The 24,767-nt window shown below is 36.1% G+C and overlaps 1 protein-coding gene across 2 annotated transcripts in view; it reads left to right on the top strand.

The window, feature by feature from the left end:
- RELN (reelin) overlaps positions 1-24,767 on the top strand; it is a 533,709-nt gene that overhangs the window by 246,211 nt on the left and 262,731 nt on the right. For both annotated transcript variants that reach the window (XM_055283529.2, XM_055283528.2), the window contains exons 5-6: positions 6,788-6,820; positions 10,491-10,569. In XM_055283529.2, coding sequence (XP_055139504.1) covers positions 6,788-6,820; positions 10,491-10,569 — 112 coding nt within the window. The remainder of the gene's footprint in view (positions 1-6,787; positions 6,821-10,490; positions 10,570-24,767) is intronic.

Here is a 24,767-nt window from a genome sequence, read left to right as displayed (position 1 = left end):
GGGGGGAGGGGGGAGGGACAGCATTAGGAGATACACCTAATGCTAAATGACGAGTTAATGGGTGCAGGAAATCAACATGGCACATGGATACATATGTAACAAACCTGCACATTGTGCACATATACCCTAAAACCCTAAAGTATAATAAAAAAAAAAAAAAAAAAAAAGAAATGAAGCTTTTTCTTTTTAACTTTTAGCATGTGATTTGTCTCCTGGACAAATTGAATTGATGATGGGAGGAATTTAGGCTTCAATTTAATATTGAGATACCATCTAAGGATCCATGTTTATAATATTTATTTTGAAAGGCCCAATAGTTTAAGCTATTAAAATGTTATTAAGAAAAGTATGACTGTGAGCACCAATAACCAAATATAGTTACAGAAGCTAATGTGGAGATATTTGCTGCCTGTATTAGTTTGCAGAAATGTTCTAACTTTCATTTCTGTCTGCAAAGCTCAGCTGGTGCTAATGCAAGAGAAACTGTCATAAGGATAAACCACTCATTATAATCTTTGAGATGCTTTAAATAATTGGAGGTAATTTGGAGACAAAAATATATTTAGTAAATTAAAGGTAATGTTCACAAAGTAAGTCTGTTTAATGACGAGCAATACATTAGTTGCACTTCAAAGTTTAAAAAGTGAGTAAAAAGTGGTTCTTGTCATACCGCGATGAAGGCCAGATTAATTCACACTGAGTGAAAATAGTGAGTTTTTAAAAATAATTTTTCACCTTTCCCAAACAAAGATATTCCTTGGGAAAAGACCCGCAATTCTTCTGACTAGAACTATCACCAACACAGAGACATGTTAACATATATGAGCTAAGAGTTTTCCATCATTTATTCAAAAAAGTATCAGTATGCACTTTTTCTGCTTTCATTTTAAGCGAATAAATGGTAACCTTGTTTAAAGAGACCAAGAAGCGTGTTATTCCTTTGAAACTTTTGGTACTGAATTTACTTGCTTTCATGTTAGGCTCAATCAAGCCTTGTGATATGAATTGCTTATCTCATGAACTGGGTCTTTTCGTGACTGTTCCACGTAATAATCATTCACCCTCACTATTTTTTGAATAATTATCTTTATGAAATCTGCATTAGTACAGAGTTCTTGTGTTCATTCAAGGCAGTTCCAGTCTCTTTCTTTTACTAGCTAATGGTGGTTAGTAAATCATTTCAAGAATAGTACAGCTGAATTTTTTTAAAAAAGAAGTTCTATAAGCAATCTATTTTTTTCAAACTTCAAAGTACCTTCTAAAAACAATGATTGTTTACTTTTATTCTTAACATGTTTAAGCTTATTGATTTTAAAAATCTATTTCTGTCCTCTTTGCGTAGTCTGTGAAATCTTAGTAAAATACGTATGTAATCTTCAGGTGACTTAATAATACTCAAGCATCTAGGAAAATGCCCGGCTAAGGAAAGACTTAGAATGTTGCTGAAGCATTTCATCGCTGATCTAAATCTTTGTATTTTGCCAAAACATCATCTGCATAGGCCCCACTGGAGAGAGAATTTGGAGACAAATAACTTTTAAGTGGCACTATCACAAACATCAAAAAGAATCTGGAAAAGAAATCATAAGTACACAGTTATGAGTGGTTTTGACACTCATAACATTTATTTACTTATCTAGTATGAAAAGATTGTATTATGCTGAAAACTTTAAAATTTCATTTTTTTCTCATTTAACTGCTCTGCTCTCAAGAGGGATTTGACTTATGAAATTAAGTAGATTCTCATTTATCAATACTTTCCTAGTAAAAATTGCTACCAATTTGTATTGATAGTTTTAAAGAAGTTTGGCTTTTTCAACTAAAAACAAGTCAAAGTAGGCTAGGCTTTCATTCTGAATCCCTAGCTGGAAAAAAGCTTTTAAAAACCCTGGTAATTTTAGAGAGATTCTGTCTTAATTCCGCCATTCTGTTGGCTTGCTTTTACTTGTTCTTTAGGCAAAGTAAAACCTTTATTTTAACTTACCTGTGTAACATTTTATATTTTATCTGTGGTTTTAATTAATTCAGTCTGAGGACGTTTAGCATACTCTTTACGTTATCATGATATACCTAAGGTCAATTTCCAATTCAGTCCAGTTGCTTGAACTTGATCAAGCTTTACAAAGGACATAGTTTCTGTAATGTTTGTGAATTTCAATGGCATTGTATTTCTGGATAAAGATTACAGAGATGTATGGTTATTCTGAATGAGATTTAAAGTTCATTGAAACACAAATACATTCACATGCAATTTCTAACAGGGAACTCTTAACGAAATTGGATATTCCTAGATTCATCCTAGCTGAACATTCATTCCTAGTTGAACATCCTACCTTATAGAAAAAATATTCACTTCTGAAAACATGTAGAAATTCAGTTTGATTTATACAAACACTTGATTCGTTATTAAATCATTTATCTTTCCATAAGTTCCTTCGAGCCTCTATGTACAGTTTCATGGGTCTCACCAATGAAACTAAATTAGGACCACATTATGAAGCTTCCCCACAGTGATCTCTCTGGGCACAGAACAAGTCCAGCCTATCTTTCTCTCTCTTCAATTCAGTATCTTCTGACAAGTAGCAGGGTTCCCATCCCTAGTGCATCTTCCTCTGTGCATACCTTTGGTCATCTGACCTGATCTTCTTATCTTTACCACAGAAATACCTGGAAGAAACTGCAATATCTTTTACACTTCTGTTAAAGGAGGTGTATTCCAAAACCCACTTCTTTAAGAACATTTCTGTTCTCTCTCATTCTCAGAAACCAAAACTCCCTAGTTTAAGCCATTTGACAATTTTATGTCGTTGCTAGATTTTAATCATGCAACTTTAAATTCAAGGGAGCTGAGAAACTGGGCAAGATGCAAGGTGGGGTGGGGCATTCTACGGTCCTGGGAGAGGCAGAAAATCAGTAACAGACCAATAAAATGTTGAGATAAAAACATACGAGCAATCTAGAAAAATTCAATGATTCAATCTAGAGCTAGTTCAATGGCAGAGGAACAGGAAAGGTAGACTTGGAGATATGCTATTGGGTAAGCACTTGGACAGTTGACAAATGAGGACCTGTCTAGCAAGTACACATTTTACATTTAATAAAGGAAAGAGTAAAGGCCTTTATGCCAAGTTCATATAATATAATTGTATATATTATATTATATTATATATTATATATATATTATATTATAATAATTCACTCATAGTCACTAGTATGAGGCAAGGCAGGTAGTATCCAAATGGGAGTATACTAAATAATGTTGAACTATATCATTCTTCCTCAGGCTACTTTAATTTTTCCATGGTGCATTTACTTCAGTAAATGTGGAAAAGATGGTGAACTTCCTACAGGCTTAGAAAATTTGTTTATACTACATAAAACTAGATTGATATGGTCACTTATTGAGAAATGATTAAAATAAGCTTCTAGGCCCAGTACTTTACTAGGCTTTGGCCCATTTTTATGCCACATATACGTGAATCTTTTTCAGGAAAATTTGTACTTTTCCTTGCATTAAGTTTCGCATACTAAAGGTTTCTCTTTTTGAGGAAATAATGTTTAGTTATCTCAGATAGTGGACATTTTTGTTAAAATATATTAAAACAGACCTTCCTAACTAGTGATTTAAAATATGATGTAAATTTGTTGAGTTAAATTAAATCCAGGTAAATACTGACTTGGTGTTAAAGCTCCCCAGACCACTTATAGTGAAGGACTTTTGGACAATGTTTTGTGTCTATTCTGGCATTTTTTAAAGGTTTGGATCTTCAATTATTTTCTGAAATACCATAAAATATATTACAACTAAGAAGTAGCTTTCAAATCAATTTATTATTTATTGAGACACTATTACCAGCTTTGGCTTATGTCTTGAGTGGACATATTTTCTGCTTTTGAGGAGCCTATTTCTTCTTGAGAGCAAAGATAAGTACTTAACACAGAGAACAGTTCAGCATACTATAAAAATAAGCAGTGGATTGTGTAGTTTAAACCAGTGAATTTTAAATCTGGCTTTCTGTCAGAATCAGTCAAGGCAGTTTTAAAAAATACAACTTCTGGGCCTCCACCCTCAGAGATTCTGACTCAGTGGGTCTTTCTAAAATGGCCCTCTCCTGATAATTGTGATGTAGGTGTTTCAGTGAAAGCTTCCATGTGTCCAGATAATTTAGCAAAGGTAGATGTCCATTTCAATAAACAATTTAAAGCATTTTATAACTTATTCCCTTTATTGGGTTGAGGCCTTGGTCACCAAAGTCATTTAATGTAAAGTAGGCAACAGTATTTCTGCAGATATTTTGTTACACGTATGTAACTATTGTATTGCATAGTAAATATTTCTAATTAGTAATTGTCATAACTTTTCCTACATTTAATTTAACCAATTTATTTCACAACCTGTGAAATAATTTGAAAAGTTCCATATTGTGTAGACAGGTGTTTTTCTTTTCTTTTTAACACTTTATAACATGAATACAGAGAATCCCTTTTGCAATATAGCTAACATTAGGCATGGTAAACTATCATAGTATCTTCTTTTTTTTTTTTCTTGAGATGGAGTCTCACTCTGTCCGCCAGGCTGGAGTGCAGTAGTGCGATCAGCTCACTGCAAGCTCCGCTTCCCAAGTTCTCTCCATTCTCCTGCCTCAGCCTCCCGAGTAGCTGGGACTACAGGCACCCGCCACCGCAACTGGCTAATTTTTTTATTTTTAGTGGAGACAGGGTTTCACAGTGTTAGCCAGGATGGTCTCAATCTCCTGACCTCGTGATCTGCCCACCTCGGCCTCCCAAAGTGCTGGGATTACAGGCATGAGCTACCGGGCCCGGCCACTATCATAATATCTTAAGAAACAAAACAAACAACAAAAAAATCCCTTTGGTCCTCATCTCCATATAAGATCTTATTTCTCACCTTTGCAGCTAACCTTCTAGAAAGAGCAGTCTGCACAGTAGTTGAGTCTAGATTCTGAGGCCCAAATCCCTGAGTTCATCTATAGACATTCCTTAGCACAGTGCCTTAATAGCAGGATGTTCTTCATAGATATCAGCTTTATTAAGATTATTTTGGCCTCTCCTTCAACTCTCTTAGCTCTTAAAACTCTTTTTCTTATTTCCTTAATGGAGTGCACTTTTACTCAGTCACCTTTGCTAGCTTGTCTTCTTCCATCTGTCCATTAAATATACATTTGACTGTGCATTTCACTTCTTTCTTTTTATTATTTATTTAGAGACAGGGTCTGACTCTCTTGCTCAGGCTGGAGTGTGATGTTGCATTCCTAGCTCACTGCATCCGCAAACTCCTGGCCTCAGGTGATCCTCCTGCCTCAGCCTCCTGAGTAGCTAGGACTACAGGCGTGCACCACCATTCCCAGCTGATTTTTAATGTTTTAGAGACGAGGTCTCCTACTATATTGCCCAGGCTGGTCTCAAACTCTTGGCCTTAAGTAATCCTCTTGCCTCAGTCTCCCAAAGTGCTGGGATTACAGGCATGAGCTACTTCTCTCAGCCTCACTTTATACCTTACGTTCTCTCTGAGTGACTCGGTCTTCCTTTTGTAACTCCACCACCTCCTGCTTGATAATGATTTCCTAATTGATATACAGTACAAATGTCCCTCCTAGCTGTATTCAGCACTGTCTAATAGAAGTATAATGTAAGCCCCATGTGCAATTTTAAATATTCTAGTAGTCACATCTAAAAAATGGAAAGAAATAGATGAAATTAATTTAATAATGTATTTTATTAACAGAATATGTAAAATATTAAGCATTTTGATATAATGTGGTGAATTTAAAACTATTAATGAGATATTTAACATTTTTTGTACTAAATCTCCAAAATTTAGCATGTACTTTACACTTATAGCACATCTTAAGAAATATTTGGCCTATATTAAGAGTTCATAAAATTGACAATTGAAAAGTAGATCCACATACCCAAGTGTTTCTTACCTGCTTAAAGATCTTCCAGTAACTGAATTGAGTATCAAAAAATCATTTTCCTTTAATGTCCAGATCCACCTTGACAAAATGTTTTCATTTTTATTAGAAGAGCTGATTTACCTTTAATGCAAAAACATATCAGTTTCAAAACTATGTCCAAGTATTATTCTTGTATCAGCATAGTATTATTAACATGGAATTCACATAAATATTGCATACATTGAAAAGCAAGTCTAAAATAATTAACATCAACAAGACATTCTTCAAGTTTTTCTTGTAGGTTTTTGCAGACAATTTAGAAGATACTGGAAATTACAGTTAAAATCTTCTGGAGACACAATTCACGATAGGAAATTAATGTGTAAAACCATTATTAATTTGTATTTTCAAAGTTTCAATTTCAACATAAATTTTCCTACTTTTCCAGCTAGTTTGCAAATAAACCCTTGTTTTCCTTGAAGCTTCAGATTTGGCTTGTTCATATGCACTGTGATACTGGTGAGAGAATGTATATCATTGTGCCAGGTTTTTGTTAGTCATTATTGGATAATTGGCAAGTATTCCTTTTGTTTCAAGAAAATCTTTAATTAGAGTTAACAATTCAGTGAATCTTTGCAAAACTCTTCTCTGATTTAACCAGTAAGTGTTGGCACAAAATATAAGATCATTAAATTTATTGTCTTCTATTTTTTCAAGAGTTCCAGAAACTCCTAAAAAGACTAAAAAGTCTGTAGCCATTTGATTTGCTTAATGTGACTTAAGTTTTATAACTGTGTTGTGACTCTTTATTACTGGATTTTGCTTTCATTCCTGATCAGTTGTCTTTCTTCTTTCCTCTCTTGATTCAGCTCCAACAGATGCCACTGTGCACCCACATCTAGGTAAGTGTTTAAGACTCTGATGTCATTAACCTTAGTACTTGATCTACTTGTTTGGCTTTTCTGGCTATGTGAGCAGATGTTAGAGAGGCGAGGAAGCTGTCCTCTCTGATCGTTGATCAGTCACTGAAACTGGACTTGGGTACGGATTATACTTGAACACAGAACCTCCTTGAGGAAACATTCATGCTGCCCAGCTGGGGGCTCATGCAGGAACTTTTGCACCTGTTAGTACCCTCAGCCCTGAGATCCTATTGAGTGTAAGCTTTTGCATTCTAATGCTGAATTTTCCCCAGAGTCCCTCATAATACTAAATGCCCATCATAAATGTTAGAGCATAGAGCTAGTGTGCAAGAAGCCATAAATGTGGAAGAATTGAAGTCATTTAAGATTTGAGATTTATGCTCAAATTAGTACTGAATTGTTAAGAAAAAGAAATTATTTTGTCCTTTCTTTAAAAATCGAACTGAAGTTGGGCATGGTGGTTCATGCCTGTAACCCCAACACTTTGGGAGGCTGAGGTGGGAGGATCACTTGAGACCAGGTGTTTAAGACCAGTCTGGGTAGCAGAGCAAGACCCCCATCTCTACCAAAAAAATGTTAAAAATTAGTCATTGTGGTGGCATGCACCTGAAGTCCTAGTTACTTTGGGGGCTGAGATGGGAGGATCATTTAAACCAGGATTTCAAGGCTGCGGCGAGCTATGATTGTAACACTGTCCTCCAAGTTGGGCAGCAAGCAAGATCCTGTTTCTTTAAAAAAAATTTGAAATGAGACTGTTTAAATAAATACCTGCTTCTTAAAATGGCACCATGGATTTTTCATAATGTCATGCTCTTAGTGGCCCACAGTTCTTGAGGCAGGGTGTATAGTGGTTAGGAGCACAGATTCTGGGAAACTGCCTGGGTTTATCTCACTTTTACCACTTGCTAGCCACACAATATTGAGCAAGTTACTTAACCTCTCTGTGCCTCAGTTTTCTCATCTGCAAAGTAGAATTAATAATAGTACCTACCTCACAGGGTTGGTATAAGGATTAAATGATTTTGTTTTCATAAAGTGTATGGTAAATAATATAGTGGTGTTTGGAAGTAAATCAATACACAAACAGGTATCCAATGAGGCTTACCCATTGCCTTTGTAAATAAAAAAGTCTCTAGAAAACAAGTGATCTTTAAGCATTAATTTTCTCATTTGTGTCAGTGAAGACTCATTTTAAAAGCAATTTCCTACACTATAGTATTTAATAAGAATGAAAAGAAATCATCCTAGCTGGTTGCAGCCTTTTCAAATGTCTCTCACTATGGGACTTTCCAGATAGGTCAGTTATTTGTCTCTTGGGCTTTTCCTTTCAACCTATAAACCCAATTAATTTATTTTTCCTCCTTGGAAAATCTTCCTTGAGAAGCTCTACTTTTATGTAATGCTACAGCTTGGGGCTCCTCTTATTTGGCAGACAAATGCAAGCGCTTAGAAGCATGCCTTCTGGCAGCCAAGACAGGCTGGTGACCCGCAGTGGCCCAGCCAAGTCTCAGCCAGATTGGGTATCTTAGAGAGCTGTACACTGTAGGCATTTGAGGCACTGCATCTCATCGCTCAGAGGAATCATTAAATCACTCCCATGCACAGAATACATCACAGCATTCTCTCCAGTGTATATCCATATTCTCCCTGTTCTCATGCCTAAGGCTTCGAGTCTGAGCATCCAGTCCTCTCAGTACATGCTGATTCACTGGTTTCCATGACTTCATTATGTGCTTGCCTGCTGGCATACCTGGTATAAAGGAGGCAAGGACTGCCATGGTTGGGGATGTCACCAAAGAGAATGTGAAAGTATGCTTCCTGATATTGGGAAGTGATTTTAATTACCCAGTGATTTCAGAGAAGTATATTTGAGTGAGCCTGAAAAACATAAAAATGTCACCTTTAAAAGAAAAAGTTACGGGAGTTTTTTGTTAATCAGATAATCTTATTTTAATTTTTCCAAAAGAAAGTCTGTTAGCTAGTTCAAACAAAGTTGTCACAACCCAAAGATTAGAGTAGCTGAAACAAACTTTCTAAGCAAACCATGAATCACATGAGAGCATTGTTAAAGTACTAAATTAGTTTTTACAACATGAATAGAAATAATCATCATTTCTCACACAGCCTTTAAAATGAGCACATTTACATTGTAGCCAGCCATGAAAGTTGAGTTTACTTATTCATCATCTATTCAGTGGAAATACGAACTCTACAGTTGGCGAAAATATTGCGCTTGACATGCCCAAAGTTCTTCTAGAACTTAAAAATAGGTATTCAATATATCTCAAATGTGTAGTGATAATATATTTAAAACCACGTATGGCTCCCTGGCATTCCTCCTGACTTCTAAATTGATTTTATTTAGGAATTTTACTTATTCATATAGATAAATTCTCTTATGCAGTTCTGAAAGAGAAAAAAAGGTTAACAAATTTAAAAACATTCAATAAAAGATGAGTGAATATAGGGAAGGAGAGAAAGCAAGCCAGGGCAAGAGGATAGTGGGAAAGAGAAGAAAAAATGGATCAGTAGATTACAGCAATTTTAATTGACAATAAATAGCCAGAATGTTCTATCCAATTCCATGCTTTAAAGTGAATTAGACACTGACACTGTCTGGGCAGTCTCTTGGAAGCCATGGATGAGTATATGTTGAAATGTGGATATATTAGTTCATTCTCACACTGCTAATAAAGACATACCTGAGACTGGGTTATTTATAAAGGAAAGAGGTTTAATTGACACACAATTCACAATTCAGCATAGCTGGGAAGGCCTTAGGAAACTTACAATTGTGGCAGAAGGGGAAGCAAACACGTCCTTCTTCACATGGTGGCAGCAAGAAGTGCTGAGCAAAAGAGGGAAGGGCCCCTTATAAAACCATCAAATCTCAGCTGGGCACGGTGGCTCATGCCTGTAACCCCAGCACTGTGGGAGACCGAGGCGGGTGGCTCACCTGAGGTCAGGAGTTCAAGACCAGCCTGGCCAACATGGCGGAACCCCGTCTACTAAAAATATAAAAATTAGCTGGGCGTGGTAGTAGGCACCTGTAATCCCAGCTACTCCGGAGGCTGAAAGAGGAGAATTGCCTGAACCCAGGAGACGAAGGTTGCAGTGAGCTGAGATCGTGCCACTGCACTCCAGCCTGGGCAACACAGTGAGACTCTGTCTCAAAAAAAAAAAACCATCAAATCTCATGAGAACTTATTATCACGAGAACAGCATGAGAGTAACTTGCCCCCATGATTCAATTACCGTCCCTTCCATGATATATGGGGATTATGGGAACAACAATTGAAGATGAAATTTGGGTAGGGACACAGCCAAGCCATAATGATGGAAGACAAGTTCCGAATAGCCTCTCCTTGTAGGTTGGTGCTGACTTTGGCCTTCCTGCCTCCCCTGCCTAGTGATAGCTTCGTAGGTTTCCTTTTGGGGTCTTTCGTTTTCCCAACTTCTAGGTGTCTAAACCACAGAGCTTTTTACACTTGTCGCTTAGCAGTTTGAGGGACAAAGCAAATCAACTGCTCATTTAAAATTTACTTTTAAAATACATTATTCTTCATAAATACAGCATGTTGACACTTGTGTTTAGCTAAATATACTGTTGTAGTATATTTCTTTCCTAAATACTTCCTTTTTCTTTTAGCTGAAATACATAGTGACAGCATTATCCTGCGAGATGACTTTGACTCCTACCACCAACTGCAATTAAATCCAAATATATGGTAAGTTACAGGAACATTCCTCACTTTGGTTTGCTTAATGCAACAAATGATGCTGACTGCTCCCTTAAGGAGCAGTTACTTAAAATTAAATTGATGTTAAGTGCTAAGGTATCAGTGAGACTTGTTAAGCTATGGAACTGGGCTTAATGTAGACTGCATATAATGTCTATTACTTGACTTCTTTAAGAACTGAATCCAGGTCCTCTTCAAAGCCGTGGGTGTGGTTAGATATTTTTTTCAGTTTTGCAATATCCTTATATAGAAAATATTATGCTATTATATGTCTAATAATTTCATTTATGCCAAACAAAGAAGGGAAATGGTTTATCTGAAATGACAAATGATTTGAGTCATACTTCCAAATAATTTCTAAATTATTAGGTCAACTCATTATGTATACTCCAGTCTCTCCTTCAAAAGCTGTTTAAGTGTAACTCTGGGATTTTTGAGGGCAAATAAATAATGAACCAAAATTCACTCATTAAAAACTTGTCTCATACGTAAATGGATGCCTGAATTTGTTGGCAATTTGTTGCATTTTTGCTGACTTTGAAGAAATAGGTCTATTGACCCAGAGTTACAATGAAAATCAATCTGCATAATTTGGAACAATATCTGAATTTGGATTTTCTGTTATACTAAATGTTTTTTGTTTGGACAGAAGAGTTCAAGATAAATTAGAAACTAATGTAAACTAAGTTCAAGCAATATAATACTCAAGACTAAAAAGAAAATAATCATTTCATCCTTGAATGTCAGCATATGATATTCATTTGTTTTATATTCACTTTTTAACAAATATTTAGCAATAATCATTTTATTTTTATAGTAAATTAAAAAGAGGTATGGTTCTCTCAAGTAACAAATGGTTTAGTAGAGAAGACACTAAGACCCCATCTTTAAAAAGCTTGTGATACAGGATAGAAATCCTTAAATGTGACCAAGGGGAACAGATAATGTACTAGAGGAGTTCCAAAGAAAGGAGAGATGACTCTGGTGGGAGTTTGTTGGAGAAAGTTGCTCTTGAACTGAGAGTTGAAGATGACATATAGGTAGAGTGTTGAGGCTTCAAAATTACACAAGAAACTTATTTTTTTCTAGAAAGAAATATAGATCTAGATAGTATAAATATAGAAAAAAATTTTATCAGGCTAGCCAGAAAGTCTAGTCATAAAGTCTTATACTTTATATGCCATTTAAAGAAGCAGTTTATCAGTAGAACTCTGCTTCCCTAAATATACATTTTCTTAAAATAAATTGAAAATCTTTGTTAATAAGAGGCCAAAAAAAAAAAAAAACCTTTCTAAGTACCACTTTTACCCAGGAAAAGTTTTTTACTTCTGACATTTTGCTTGTTTATATTCCATTAATATAGATGTTATCATATGATTTGTTTCTTTCAGGGCAAATTCATTTCTGTGAAGCTAATTCATTTTCTTCAGTGAGTTTTCTTGACAAATACAAAATATGACTGTTAAGTGGTGCAAATTCTGTTGTTTTTTAAATCAATAAAATGTGATTGATTTTTCTTCACCTATTTTCATGACTGATCTGATAGATGCTTTCTTGACCAAAGTTATGGATTTTATATCTCTTTTACTTAAGCTGTGGTTTTTCCTACCATTTTTTTAAAAAGTTTTTTCCTACTTTTTAAAACAATCCTTTTTTATCTTTAAAAGCCGAGTCCTTCTGCCTTTTATCAAATATGCTTTGGAGTAATTTTACTTTATCCCTTATTGCCCACAGTCTCCTTCATTTAGCCTCTTTAAGATTCAAAAAAAAAAAAAAGTGAGAGTAGGGAACGGTGAAACTGTCATTATTTGAGAGATGACTGTTCTGTTAAACAAAAGGTGGCAGAGGCCCTGATATCAGACTACCCTGGTTTGACTCTTGACCAAGCCACTTGCCAAATGGATACCATGAGAAAAGCAAAAAGCTGCTTCACCTCTCTGAGCTCTATTTCTGTGCGGTAAAAGTAGGCAAATACCGTTCTTGCAGCATTGTATTAAAGTTTCAGTATGAAGAAGTCTAGTGTATTGTAGGTGCTCAATACCCATCCGTTTCGTCTCTCCCTTCCTCTCTTTCCCTCCCTCCCTGTCTTTTTCCTTCCCTTTCTCTCTCTTTCCTCTCTTCCTCTCCCTTTCCCTCTCCTCCCTCTTCTCTTTCTCTCTCCCACTTTTACTTCCCCTCACCCTCCTTTTCTTCCTTCTTCCCTCCCATCTTCCTTTTTTATCTCTTGTTATATATTTGTACATTGGACTGTTGGTCTCTTCTAAGCCCAGACATGAAAACATTATTATTATTAAAATAATCTTAAGCTAATTTATTTAACTGAGTCCCCAAGTCTTCCTTCATTGCATTTTCATAAAAAACAAATGCCAAATTAAATATGTTTATATTATAAAATCTATGAAATATATATTGATGAAAATAGCATTACAGCAGAATCATAAAGGAGGGAAAAATAAGGTGTTAGATGTCTTGAACCCCTTAGAAGTCAAAGTGAACTTCCTAAAGTCAGAAACAAGCATCTAGTGACATCAGATATCCCCGTGAAATATTTCCAATAAACTAACAAAGGCCCACTTTGTTTTGGAAACTGATAGGCAGTTTTACCTCTCCCAAAGCTTCTATTTTCTTGCTACATGTTTTGTCACATGAGTTTTGTCCCTTATAATATTGTCTTTGATTCTCTTTACCCCAGAAAAGAATCAGAAACCCAGTGGAGCTTTGTAACAGTATGGAAAAGAGAATCCTTGTGGCCAACACAGTCCCTATGCCACTGCCACACACCACCAGATAGAAGCAAAGTGCCTGGGTATGCTGCATTTAGCCAAATTCCCATAACTCAATACATCACCAAATAATTTACCTCAAAAGAAAAAGTGTGCTACTTATAAGAGCATATTTTTTTCCCCTGGGATTCTAAAAGCTTTATGTGAATTATTTACTCTGTACTTCTTATTGTTAAGCAAAAGACAAATTAAGAAACTAGTTATGTCTGTACAATCTTAGGTAAGTCAGTTTAAAAGTTAAAACACACAATGTATTTACTTCCATTAACTTCACCTAATGAATTCAACTTTTAATTCTATTTCACATAATTCTTTAATATTCAAATTTATCTCATGTACTAATGACTGTACATAAAAAACGAGGAACATAAAATGATATTATTATAAATGAAGGTAACAGGTAAGTTACTCTTCCAAGTTTTTTATGACAGTTGGAATAGAAATAAGAAATGTTTTTTATGTCAACTCAATATTGAACGTACTATCTGTTCAGTTTGAATATTTGAAATTATTTAAAAATTTAAAAATTCATATGGTTAAAAGTTCAAATAATCCAAAAATATAAGCATTAAAAATAAGCCTCCTTCCTACACTAGACCTATATTCTTTCTCCAGGGTCAACAACTTGGGTAACGGTTTCTGTGAGTCCTTCTGGAGATTGTTTGTGCTTACACAAGTGTAGCAATTATGAATTCTGTCCAGAAGCTTGAGTATCAGAGAAATAAAACTTTATTTATTCTTCCATAACCCAACCTAATTTCTTTATATTCTCCTCCTACTACCATGTTGGTAGAAACTTAATTTCAGTCAACTCTGGCTTGTCATCTTCTATATATTTTTTTTTGTTTTTGAGCCAAGTGTCAGGTGTCTTATTAGTACAAAGGCAGAAGGTAGAATGAGGATGCACCTCTGGTCCCCAGCCATCTATCTGTTCCTGCAGATATCCACTGAATCTTCCATTATCTCATCTAGTCTGGTGACTAGTCCACACAGCCCGGCTTCGTCCCTGTCCTCACCACTGTGCAGTGGTTCTGTTTTGAGCCCAGCCTGAGGGCATGGAGACTGTTCTGCTGTTCCCAGTCCTGGGCCATGGGCATCTTTTCCACGCTGTACTCTGGTGTGCATTTGTGCACCTCTGGTCCTTCTGCTTCCCTCATATGCAGAGCATAATTCCTTCTACTCTTTGCCTCCTAGATCTCTCTGGGGCTGTGCTAGGGAAGTGGCCCTTCATATCCCCACTCCCCCAGTGGCTTCTGATTGACTTGTTTGAATGAGAGATGAGAAGTAAAGTTTTAAGTGAAGAGAGTAACAAAATCCCTTCACGTGAATATAATGGCAGCTCAGCCTTGATGAGAATGAAGCTTCTACACTTTACCCTGGACCACAAGCAGCTATACCTCTGGAGCTCAACATGAATTGCATCAGTTCCAATGTGCCATTGAACCCAAGAGAGTGAGGGAGAGCACAAATGAATGAATACCACTTTACCAGTGCTGTTGGCAAATGTGTTCAATGTGGCTGCACTACTGATGAGAAAGGGCATCAATAGTGTCTTAGTCATACAGCAACAACCCTCCAAAACCTCCCCCAACAAAACGGGAAGAAAAACCTCATAAAACTAAATTCAAAAGAATGTAAGGGACCACAAATACATCTTATTTTATTAACACTTTACTTATGCAGCTACTATTGAACATCAACTACATATTCATAGTTGCTTTTTATGAATTAAATTATTGCACTATAATATAAACACTGCCAGTATTTTATGTGAATGGGGAAAATCTTGATTTTTTGAAAAATAAATATACCTAAGAGCCAAAAACTAGAATCATCCCAGGTGTTCATCAACAGGAGGATGGATACACCACAGTGATATGTCCACACAATTGAATACTATTAACATTCAGCAATAAAGAGGAATGAATTATTGACAGTTGCAACAACATGGATGAATCTCAAAAATTTTAAGTTGAATGAAAAGATGCCAGGCCAGGCGCAATAGCTCACGCCTGTAATCCCAGTACTTTAAGAGGCCGAGGCGGGCGGATCACGAGGTCAAGATATTGAGACAATCCTGGCCAACGTAGTGGAACCCCGTCTCTATGAAAAATACAAAAATTAGCTGGGCGTGCTGGTGTGCACCTGTAGTCCCAGTTACTCGGAAGGCTGAGGCAGGAGAATCACTTGAACCCAGGACATGGAGGTTGCAGTGAGCCGAGATCACGCCACTGCACTCCAGCCTGGTGACAGAGTGAGCCTCTGTCTAAAAAAAAAAAAAAAAAAAAAAAAAGGAAGGAAGGAAGGAAAGATGCCAGACCCGTGAGTTCGTTTCAGTTATATGAAATCCAGATTAGGCAAAGTTAACATGATAGAAATAAGATCAGTAGTTGTTTCGGGGACAGAGAGTTGACTGGGAAAGGGCATGAGGCACGTCTCTGGGGTGATGATTATGTTGTATATCATGAGGGGATGTGGGTTACATAGATGGATGCATTTTCAGAACTTGAGATCTGTGTATCCCACTGTGTGTAAATTTTCCTCAGTAAAAATTTCAATAAGAAGAAAGGCAATGAAAAAAATAAGACATAGGAGATATTTCTGATTCATAACTTGAGACAGAGAGAGACTGCAAAGAAACTAAAACATGAATGGATTTTAGTTTTCTCGAGAAGTGTTTTACCCTCTAAGCAGTTACAAAGTCAGAGAGGATCTTTGTTTTACTTAAGTTGTCCCTTTAATGCTTATTTTCTGAAGATCACAGAAGGCATCCAGAGCTCTAATATCACCAGGCTCTGATGTTCTAGTGGGAAACGTAGAACTATTAAAAAAAAATGATAAATGGCAACTAGGTGACAACAGATGTTTCCCCTCCAGCACAATGATAGAACAATAATAATAGCAGAGATGCCCTACTCAGCAGAGATCAGGGAAGAACAGGAGTTACTCCTCAAAAATAGCATCTTAGATGACTGGGTTGTGATGCCAACAGAGATGCGAAACATCAAGAAAGCCACAAATGGCCGGGCGCGGTGGCTCACGCTTGTAATCCCAGCACTTTGGGAGGCCGAGGCAGGCAGATCACGAGGTCAGGAGATCGAGACCACGGTGAAACCCCATCTCTACTAAAAATACAAAAAAAATTAGCCGGGCGTGGTGGCGGGCGCCTGTAGTCCCAGCTACTCGGAGAGGCTGAGGCAGGAGAATGGCGTGAACCCGGGAGGCGGAGTTTGCAGTGAGCCGAGACTTGCGCCACTGCAGTCCAGCCTGGGCAACAGAACAAGACTCCGTCTCAAAAAAAAAAAAAAAAAAAAAGAAAGCCACAAATAAAGTTGTTTCAGGTCCTGTGGTACAGGAAGACCTCCATCAGTTGGATAATGATACAGAAAGGCCCACAATTTACAACAAAGGAAGCTAAAGCCATGGTTGGCATTGCATTGGATTGCTAGAATCAAGAAAAGACTAGAACATTTCCATTTTCATATGTAAATGACAATATTACAGGACCGGGGAAATAGTGATCACAGACTCTGCTGCATCTGGTATTCTCTTGAAAATACTAATTTGTTGGAGCAATTAATATGAAATAAGGAAAAAGATTGGTGATTTGGCTTACTAAAATTCCTTTGAGAAAAATAATTTTCTGAACAAAGAGTATAGAAATATTGAGATTTCAAGAAGATGGGTGAATTGTTCTAGCTGGAACTTTATTTAATAATAGCTTAGCCCATAAACGAAAAGAAGTCAAGCAAGCAGTAAAACCACTTCATAGTTCATTAGTATCTTGGACAACCCCCATGCCATAAATAATAAAAAAAAAAAAAGAGGATTCCTCCATTTAGTAGCCAAGTATGAGAACTACAATGTAAGTGGAGTTTCTAGGTAATCAGAAAGAAGTAAGACTGATGAGCAAACAACTGAGAAATAAATTGGATAATAAAAGCATCTCCACTTTGCTCAGTGTCCAACGTGCCCATGGGCAGTGAGCCGGAAAGACAGTGCTGGTGAAAGGGAGCATAAACCTTTCATTTTCTCAAAAGCAAGTGGCTACGGGAGATGGTGAATAGATGAAAAAAATCAGACACAATAAATATTTTCTCTGATAACATACCCTTGCCAGAACCTCTCGTGTATCTGTGCATTTTCAGGTTATGGAATTATAATTTAATATTTGGAGTTTAATGGTTCACTATTTTGATCATATATGATTCTCTACTTTTTCTCTAACCTCCTCCCTCTTGATTTATTGACCACTTTCTACTCTCTCTTACTTTTTCTTTTCTTTTGTTAATAACTTTTTTCTCTTATTACAAAACTCTCCTCTAACTTTCCTCTCTAGCTTCCTCCCCGTCATTCCTCGCTTTTTCTAGCATGATGTAATTGCTCTGGGGAAAAGCTTCATCTACAATAGAAAGGTTAACCGGGGGTGTCCAACTAATGAAATAAGGTGTGAATCTAGAGGTTTATTACTTCCTTGTTTAATTTCTGCTTTAGGTGGCAAAAACAAGAGCTCACTCAAAGGAATTAAATGTCAAGTACATTTGAAACAAGTAAGAAAATATTTCTTCAAGCAGCATGTAGTGGAATTTACCATAGTAGGAGGTCAGAACATTGTGTGCAGTAGTAAGATTTTAGAGGTGTTATTTTTAACCCAAGTAACGTTTGTCATTCGTACCTGTTAATGAAGAAGAGATCAAATTTTTTAACTCCCTAGTGAAATAAGAAAAGTTATCTTACCTTCCTCAGTGAAAAGTAATGAGGAAGAATGAGCTATAAATGGAGTTTGTCATTTTCACATTTACAGCATGTGTTAGCTCCTTAGAAAAAAAGACATGACATAGTTGAAGGTAATATTATTCTGAGTCATACAATGAACTTTCCTTGCTGTTTCTCTAAAAAGATTCCACATTTACAAAGAGGGTAGGATTTTTTTTTTTAAATTAAGCTTGATCTTTCATTTCTTGAAAATGATCATGTAAATTGCTTACAGGTATAATGGTTATGTCCTCTTTATTATAAAACATTATCTATATTGTAAAATATAGTCAGAAATTGAGTATTTGGTTGTTGAGGTTTGAATGGAAGGTACAAAGAGTTCTAGTGTCTCGGAATAAGTCAGCTGACAGCCCAGCTATCAAATGGCCAGCATGGTCTCATTTACTTTGATGAATTCGTCAGTCCTTGATCTGGCCTCGCTTTGTAAGCTCACACCTCAGATTCTTGTTAGCACAGGCAGTGTGATCTGTACCTGGGGGTGCAGACACAGTATCTTTGTGTCAGGAAATTACAAGAAACTTTTCTTTTCCTTTTTCAGTTTTAAAGAACCTTTAAGTAATCAGAACAAAAGTTAAAATTATCTGAATATCTCCATTCAGAAATACTGGTGAATGTGGCTCAGAAATTCAGGCTTATAGAATGCCAGATTGCTTCTGGTGGAGCTGATCATCAGATACTGACCCCTTCAGTGGCAGTACATTATGGAGAGATAATACGATGTCCTTGGTCTTGGGGACAAGTTACATGTATCTCAAATGAGAATTTGATGATAACTGATTGTCAGTGAATTTCTAGGTAATTAACTTACTTCAGCAGAGTACCTGACTACAGGCTGAGTGATTTCACTGTGATCTAAAAAGAATGAGTCATGCCATTAGACTGCTCTTGAGAAAACAGTATTTCAGTTATTTATTTATTATTGTTATTGGGATGATGTCACCACCAACCATTCATAAATCTCTGGTTGTGCAAAGGAGCTCAATTTTCTCATTCATCCTCCTCCTCTTTCCTGCATGCTGAGAGCCCATCTGAGTCACTGCTATGTGGGGACCCCAGGCTACAGGGACATTTCACTTCATCTTCCTCTGTGCCCAATGAATGGGTGGTTGGGCATATTTTCATGTCTAATAATTTAAAAATCAGGATTTAAAAACTCAGTTATATCTTCAGAAGTATACTCTCTACTGTTCAAAGGTACCATCACATGTAATTCTTTGTCCCGTGAAAAAAAAACAGCCACCTGAATAATAAATAACAAAAAATAGAGAACTAATACCAAAATAACGAGCTTGCAATCTGCCAAGGAGCTTGTTACAGTGGAAGACAAAACCCTGGTTCAAAGCCTTTCTTTTTCTTTTATGTTTACGGTTTCATCCTAGTTTTTTTGGTCAACAAGTACCAGTCTTTATATTTACTGATTCTTTTATGTTTTTGTTAGCGAAAAAAAAAGATAGTGTACATATATAATAGATTGTGATGAATTATCTAAGAATATATATAGCCAAAGGGGTATTGAATTTGATTGTCATGTACTTCAGTCCAGTGAATTTACTCTTAATGTTTTTTATGAAGTTCACTCATCTCTCTACTTTTTGTACATTTTTATCAGCAAAACAAAAAGATTATCCTATAAATGAAAAAAACAATTTTTAAGAAAAGTTATTATAAATTTTCAAAATAAATGTTCACAGTAAAAATGACAAACATTCCTTGAAATGCACATTGTTTTTATAGAATTGGAACTTTTCCCTCACTAGCTGCATTAGGCAGAATGGGAACAATATTGGGTAAGAAATCAGGCAACCTGAATTCTAGTCCTGTTTCATCATCATGAGGGAGTGATGAGATGAAGTGATACTTCAAGTCCCCTCTCACTTGATGATCTGTAAACTCAAGTAATAGATAAGCTTCATGTGGAACCTAAGCGTGTGATAAATTGGTTCAGAGAAGGTTTAATAAGTTCAAGCTTTCAATGGTTTTTGAAGATTGCTAGTATTTCCCTTAAAATGTCTTTTAATCATATTGTTCATGGCAAAATATATTTTTGAGGTAGACAATCCATATGATACGCCAAGGTATTTGTCAGATTCTTATGTTCTGTTTTTCATATTGGGAAATATAAAAGGGGAAAAATATTCTTAGATTAGAGAAACATTTAGTATTACTTTTACTATTAGGCAGAGAAACAATTCATTTCTAATCCTTAGGCTGAGAGGTCACATTCCTTTTCAGATTGAACAACAGAAGTCTGTTTAACTGGGATTATTGAAAACTTCCTTCTTCCCACAAATCTCTGAAGAATATGTTACCTAACTTTACAAAGCCCAACATTTTCCTGAGAAAATGAGAAAGTAGAAAACATTTAATTGTGAAGTTACAGATTTATACGTCGGCAATAAACAACAGCAGTTTTGGGGGGTTTTATTTGCACTGAGCCTAAAGAAAATTGAACCACTCATTATCTAGCAAATCAAATCCTAGTTCTTAGGAACTCATAGAACTTTTCCATAAAGGAAGAGTAGAATTTCAGATTACTTGTGGTCTTCATAGAGAACATTTTTGGGGGTTAAATACCTCACTGCACTCAACTAAGTTAAATTGTTAGACACAGAGGCATTCTGAGAAAGTGAGGAGGGTAGGACTGAAAGAGCACTTATGATTTAAGTATTGTTTCAAATTCTGGGGTGAGCCAGGAATTACCTTCCTTGGAATTTGAATGTTCATTTATATCCGTAGGTTTTTAAAATTCACCTCGTCTTTCTGACATGGATCACTATTCTCTTCTTGGAAGCCATGACCACCAGGTGCCCTCTGTGCTGTCTTGCCTGGTCTCCGTTAGGATCATTGTGTTCATCATGAAATTATGATTTATCTTTCCCTTTATCATAATGGCATTCATATGTGTAGTTGTACAATACTTAACTTTATTGATAGAAAAAAGATATTAGGAAGATCACCGTAATGGGCAGCACAGATTAGTTAAGAACATGCATAGAAATGAACCCCCCCACCAATAATTATGGAGAAGTAAATGGAGATACACTTGGATTGGTACACACTGAAGGATTATAATGATGGTTAGAGCTTTCCAGAAACCAGACCATGGGCAATCTGATTGTTCCCCAGGGATTCATTCTTGGACCTTTTCTTACTTTGTATATCCTCCCTTATCCCGAGGCCCCTAAAGATATGCACTCCCATGATTTCAGCTAGATCCCAAACTGTCGTATCAGTCCCAATCTCCTTTCTCTGAAAGTTCAGCTGATCATCTCCAATTTTCAGTATACTTAAAAAGCAGGCAGTTTCCAAGCCCTCTAATTCTCTGGAGTTGTATTGTCCAGCATGATAGGCACTAGTCACATACTGCTGTGGAGCGCTTGAAATGTGGCTAGTCTGAATTGAGATGTGCTATAAGTATAGAATACACCCCATAGTTTGAAGACAGTATTTAAAAATGTAAACAGTGCAATTAATAATTTTTATGGTACTTACATGTGAAAATATAATTTGAATATATTGAGTTAAATAAAACATCTTGTTAAAATTAGTTTCTTTTTAATGCAGCCGTTAGAAGTAGAAAATGACAAATGTTGCTTACATTAGGTTTTCATAGAGCAGTAGAGGGTGTCCACTTTGCTCCATCCCACCTCATTACAAGGCACCATGATATCTTACTTGAGTTACATTAGTAGCCCCCAGTCTTTTCTACCTCGAGCTCATAATTTACTACAGTAATTTTTCTGAAAGTTGGATATGCCACATGACTTTGGAAACAAAATAATTAGAGTTTGACTCCCAATTCTGCAACTGACTAGCTGTGTAACCTTGGACAGTAATTTAATATTTCTAAATCTCAGTTCTAGCATCATGTAAGTGGAGATAAAAAAATAGAAGGAGAGGATTTTGTATGAATTAATTGAGGCATTGTTTGTAGAACTTCTGTCAGCACCTGTCACATCAGCTGTGTGTCATTTCTGCATTCTTTGTGCCCTATCACACACTCATCTTTCTTCCTTGCTTGAGTAACTCCTATTTCTCATTCAGGACCAGTTCTGGGACCATCTCCTTTGGAGGCTTTCTCTTACTTCCCCAGTCTCTGCATTAGGTACCATTGCAACCAGTGTATGCTCCTGTTATGAGTGAAGAGCAATGACAAGTGTCACGGGTGTTGGAGTTAGAAAGTTCTAGGTCCAAATTACAAACTCTAGGTTCGAATTGCAACTTCATGACTGTGTGACCTTGAGCAAATGCCTAACCTCTCTGTAGCTAAATTTTCTCATTAGTAAAATAAGACACTGATAACCGTCTTAGAGATTAAAAGGCATTAGAGTATCTGATACATCACAGAATGCAATAAATAGCTATCATTGCATTGACACCCTCTATTGTAACTGTTTGTTTACTCTCTGCCTTTCCATTTGAAACGTAAGCTCCTAGAAGAAAAGACAAGTGTTTCATTGGTCCTTGTATCAGTAAAGCTTAGTGCAGTGCCTGTGAGCCCTCAACCTAAGTTTGTTAAATACAAGAATGAATTAATAAATGATGGATGAATAAATATCACTATTGGCATCTAAGAGAGGGTTGGATTTGACCTCCTAGAGGGATGGGCATTCAGGGTAAATTAAAATAAATTATGTTGACAAACCCAGTCAGACTGTGAGAAATTCAAGTAAAGGACATTTAAAAGACCTTGACAGAAATCTGACAGATTTGTCCCATCAGTCCTTGGTGAAGCCATTGTTTCTGGAGGTAGCAGCCACACAGTGGGTAATATCTGATAATTATAAATCTTTCAGTTTCTTCAGCAGGGTTACCAATGCCTTTTTGCATTTATTATAAATTTCTGAGGATATAAAACACAATGAAGAAGAGAAGCGTCTAGTGGATTGTTGAGTTCAATGGGAAGAATAGGTTTATCTGTTTTCTCTTGTGTTTATTGTTTTTTTTAAAAAAAAAAAAAACCCTGCTATTCTGCAACATAGAAGTGATTCTCCAAAGACATCAAACATCTGTCATCTAGGTACTGGTTCTCTAATTCCAGGCTGTAGGCCATCACTTTTATACAGTTATCCAGTTTCTACCTGAATTCTGTTTAAGCAAAACTATGGAAGGAGGGGGACTGTAATACATATATATAGATATTTTCTTGATAAATAGTTGATTTGGAAACTGCTGAGCAATATTTATAGACAAAATGATTGCTATAGAAGTTCAAATAGCAGGCCTCAAATTTCACATCAACAATGACACTTTTAGTTTAGAGTCACTGGAGACAAATGGCAGAGAGCCATTGTGAGGTTCGAACATTCTTTTACTTTTTTTCTCTGTCGTCAAAGTTGATGTTTCTCTTAAGCCATTTCACAATGACTTGGAGGCCAAATAACCTTCATCTCTCACTAAAGTAAGGAGCCTACTATTAATTTTGTGCTACTTCACTGTACTTTTATCACAATCCCAATCAGTTTAAAGAATTAGAAAAGTAGTAAGAAGTTATTTGCATAATACAGTCTGTATGGAAAAAAACCCTAATATGAAGTTCTGGAGTAGAGGAAAATGGTGGAAATCCATGAGAAATTCTTAGCAATAATAACAGCTAACAATTACATCATGCTTACTATGTGCCAGGCACTATTCTAAGTTCTTTAGACCTCAGACCTTTAAAATGGTTATATTTATGAAGTTGTCTTATATGCATTTATTCATTCAACAAATATTTCAGGAATACAATGTGCTCAAAAGGAACATGCCATAAATGATGAACAAGAGACAGGTTTATTGTCCTTTACGAAGCTACTGCTGTGTCTCTTCTAACGTCTTGCTTCACAGTAACCAAGGGAAGATTTGAATCTCCTAAGAATTGTGATGCTATGAGATACTAACATTTCAAATTCTGTATCAAATTTGTTTATGTTTTTTCTAAAATATGTTAAAATACTTGGCACTGTTGATCTTTTGTGTGGGAACACGGCTCAAAAGATTAAAATAATATCATTTAATCAATGTGGTAAACATATAGGACGTACTTTCATTTCTTTGCCAAGTTTTGACGTGCAGTGTTTCTGCCTCCTGGCTTTATGCACTCCTTCCACACTTTTGTCTTCTTCCTATTTGGATGGGTGTTCTACTCCTTTTCTTTAAAATTAACAAATGGCTGAAAGAGCATAATGCAATAATCTCCTAAACAAAGGGCATAGTGCCCTTTCTGCAATGTTTGTCACCTGGAATGTGAAAGTCTTTGAAAATGTTCTTTCTGCATGAAATATAGCTCTCATGTGGTCTGAGGTTCAGACAGGGGAAACATAGCTCTTTCTTTCTACATGTTAAGAATGTAGTGATTGTAGGTTGAAATGTCACAATGCAGAAAATTGTAAATGTTACTGTAAATATACAAGGTCAAATCCAGAATGCACATACCTTCAATCCCTACTAGATAGAGATATGAATAAATTTATTTTTGAGATCCTGTCCTAAGATTTTAATAACCACTTCATTTTATAGTAATAAAGATAGGAGCTAATTCCGTTATTTGTGAGGTTAGCATAATCGCTCAGTATCCAAAATGTGCTTGAATTAGAATTCGTGTATATCATACTAATACATGGATTAAATACAATCTGATTTCATTGT

The sequence above is a fragment of the Symphalangus syndactylus genome, chromosome 6 (genome assembly GCF_028878055.3).
Source record: "Symphalangus syndactylus isolate Jambi chromosome 6, NHGRI_mSymSyn1-v2.1_pri, whole genome shotgun sequence".
Lineage (NCBI taxonomy): Eukaryota > Metazoa > Chordata > Mammalia > Primates > Hylobatidae > Symphalangus > Symphalangus syndactylus.
The sequence above is the reverse complement of the archived record's forward strand: the minus strand, read 5'-3'. Positions and strand labels throughout refer to the sequence as shown.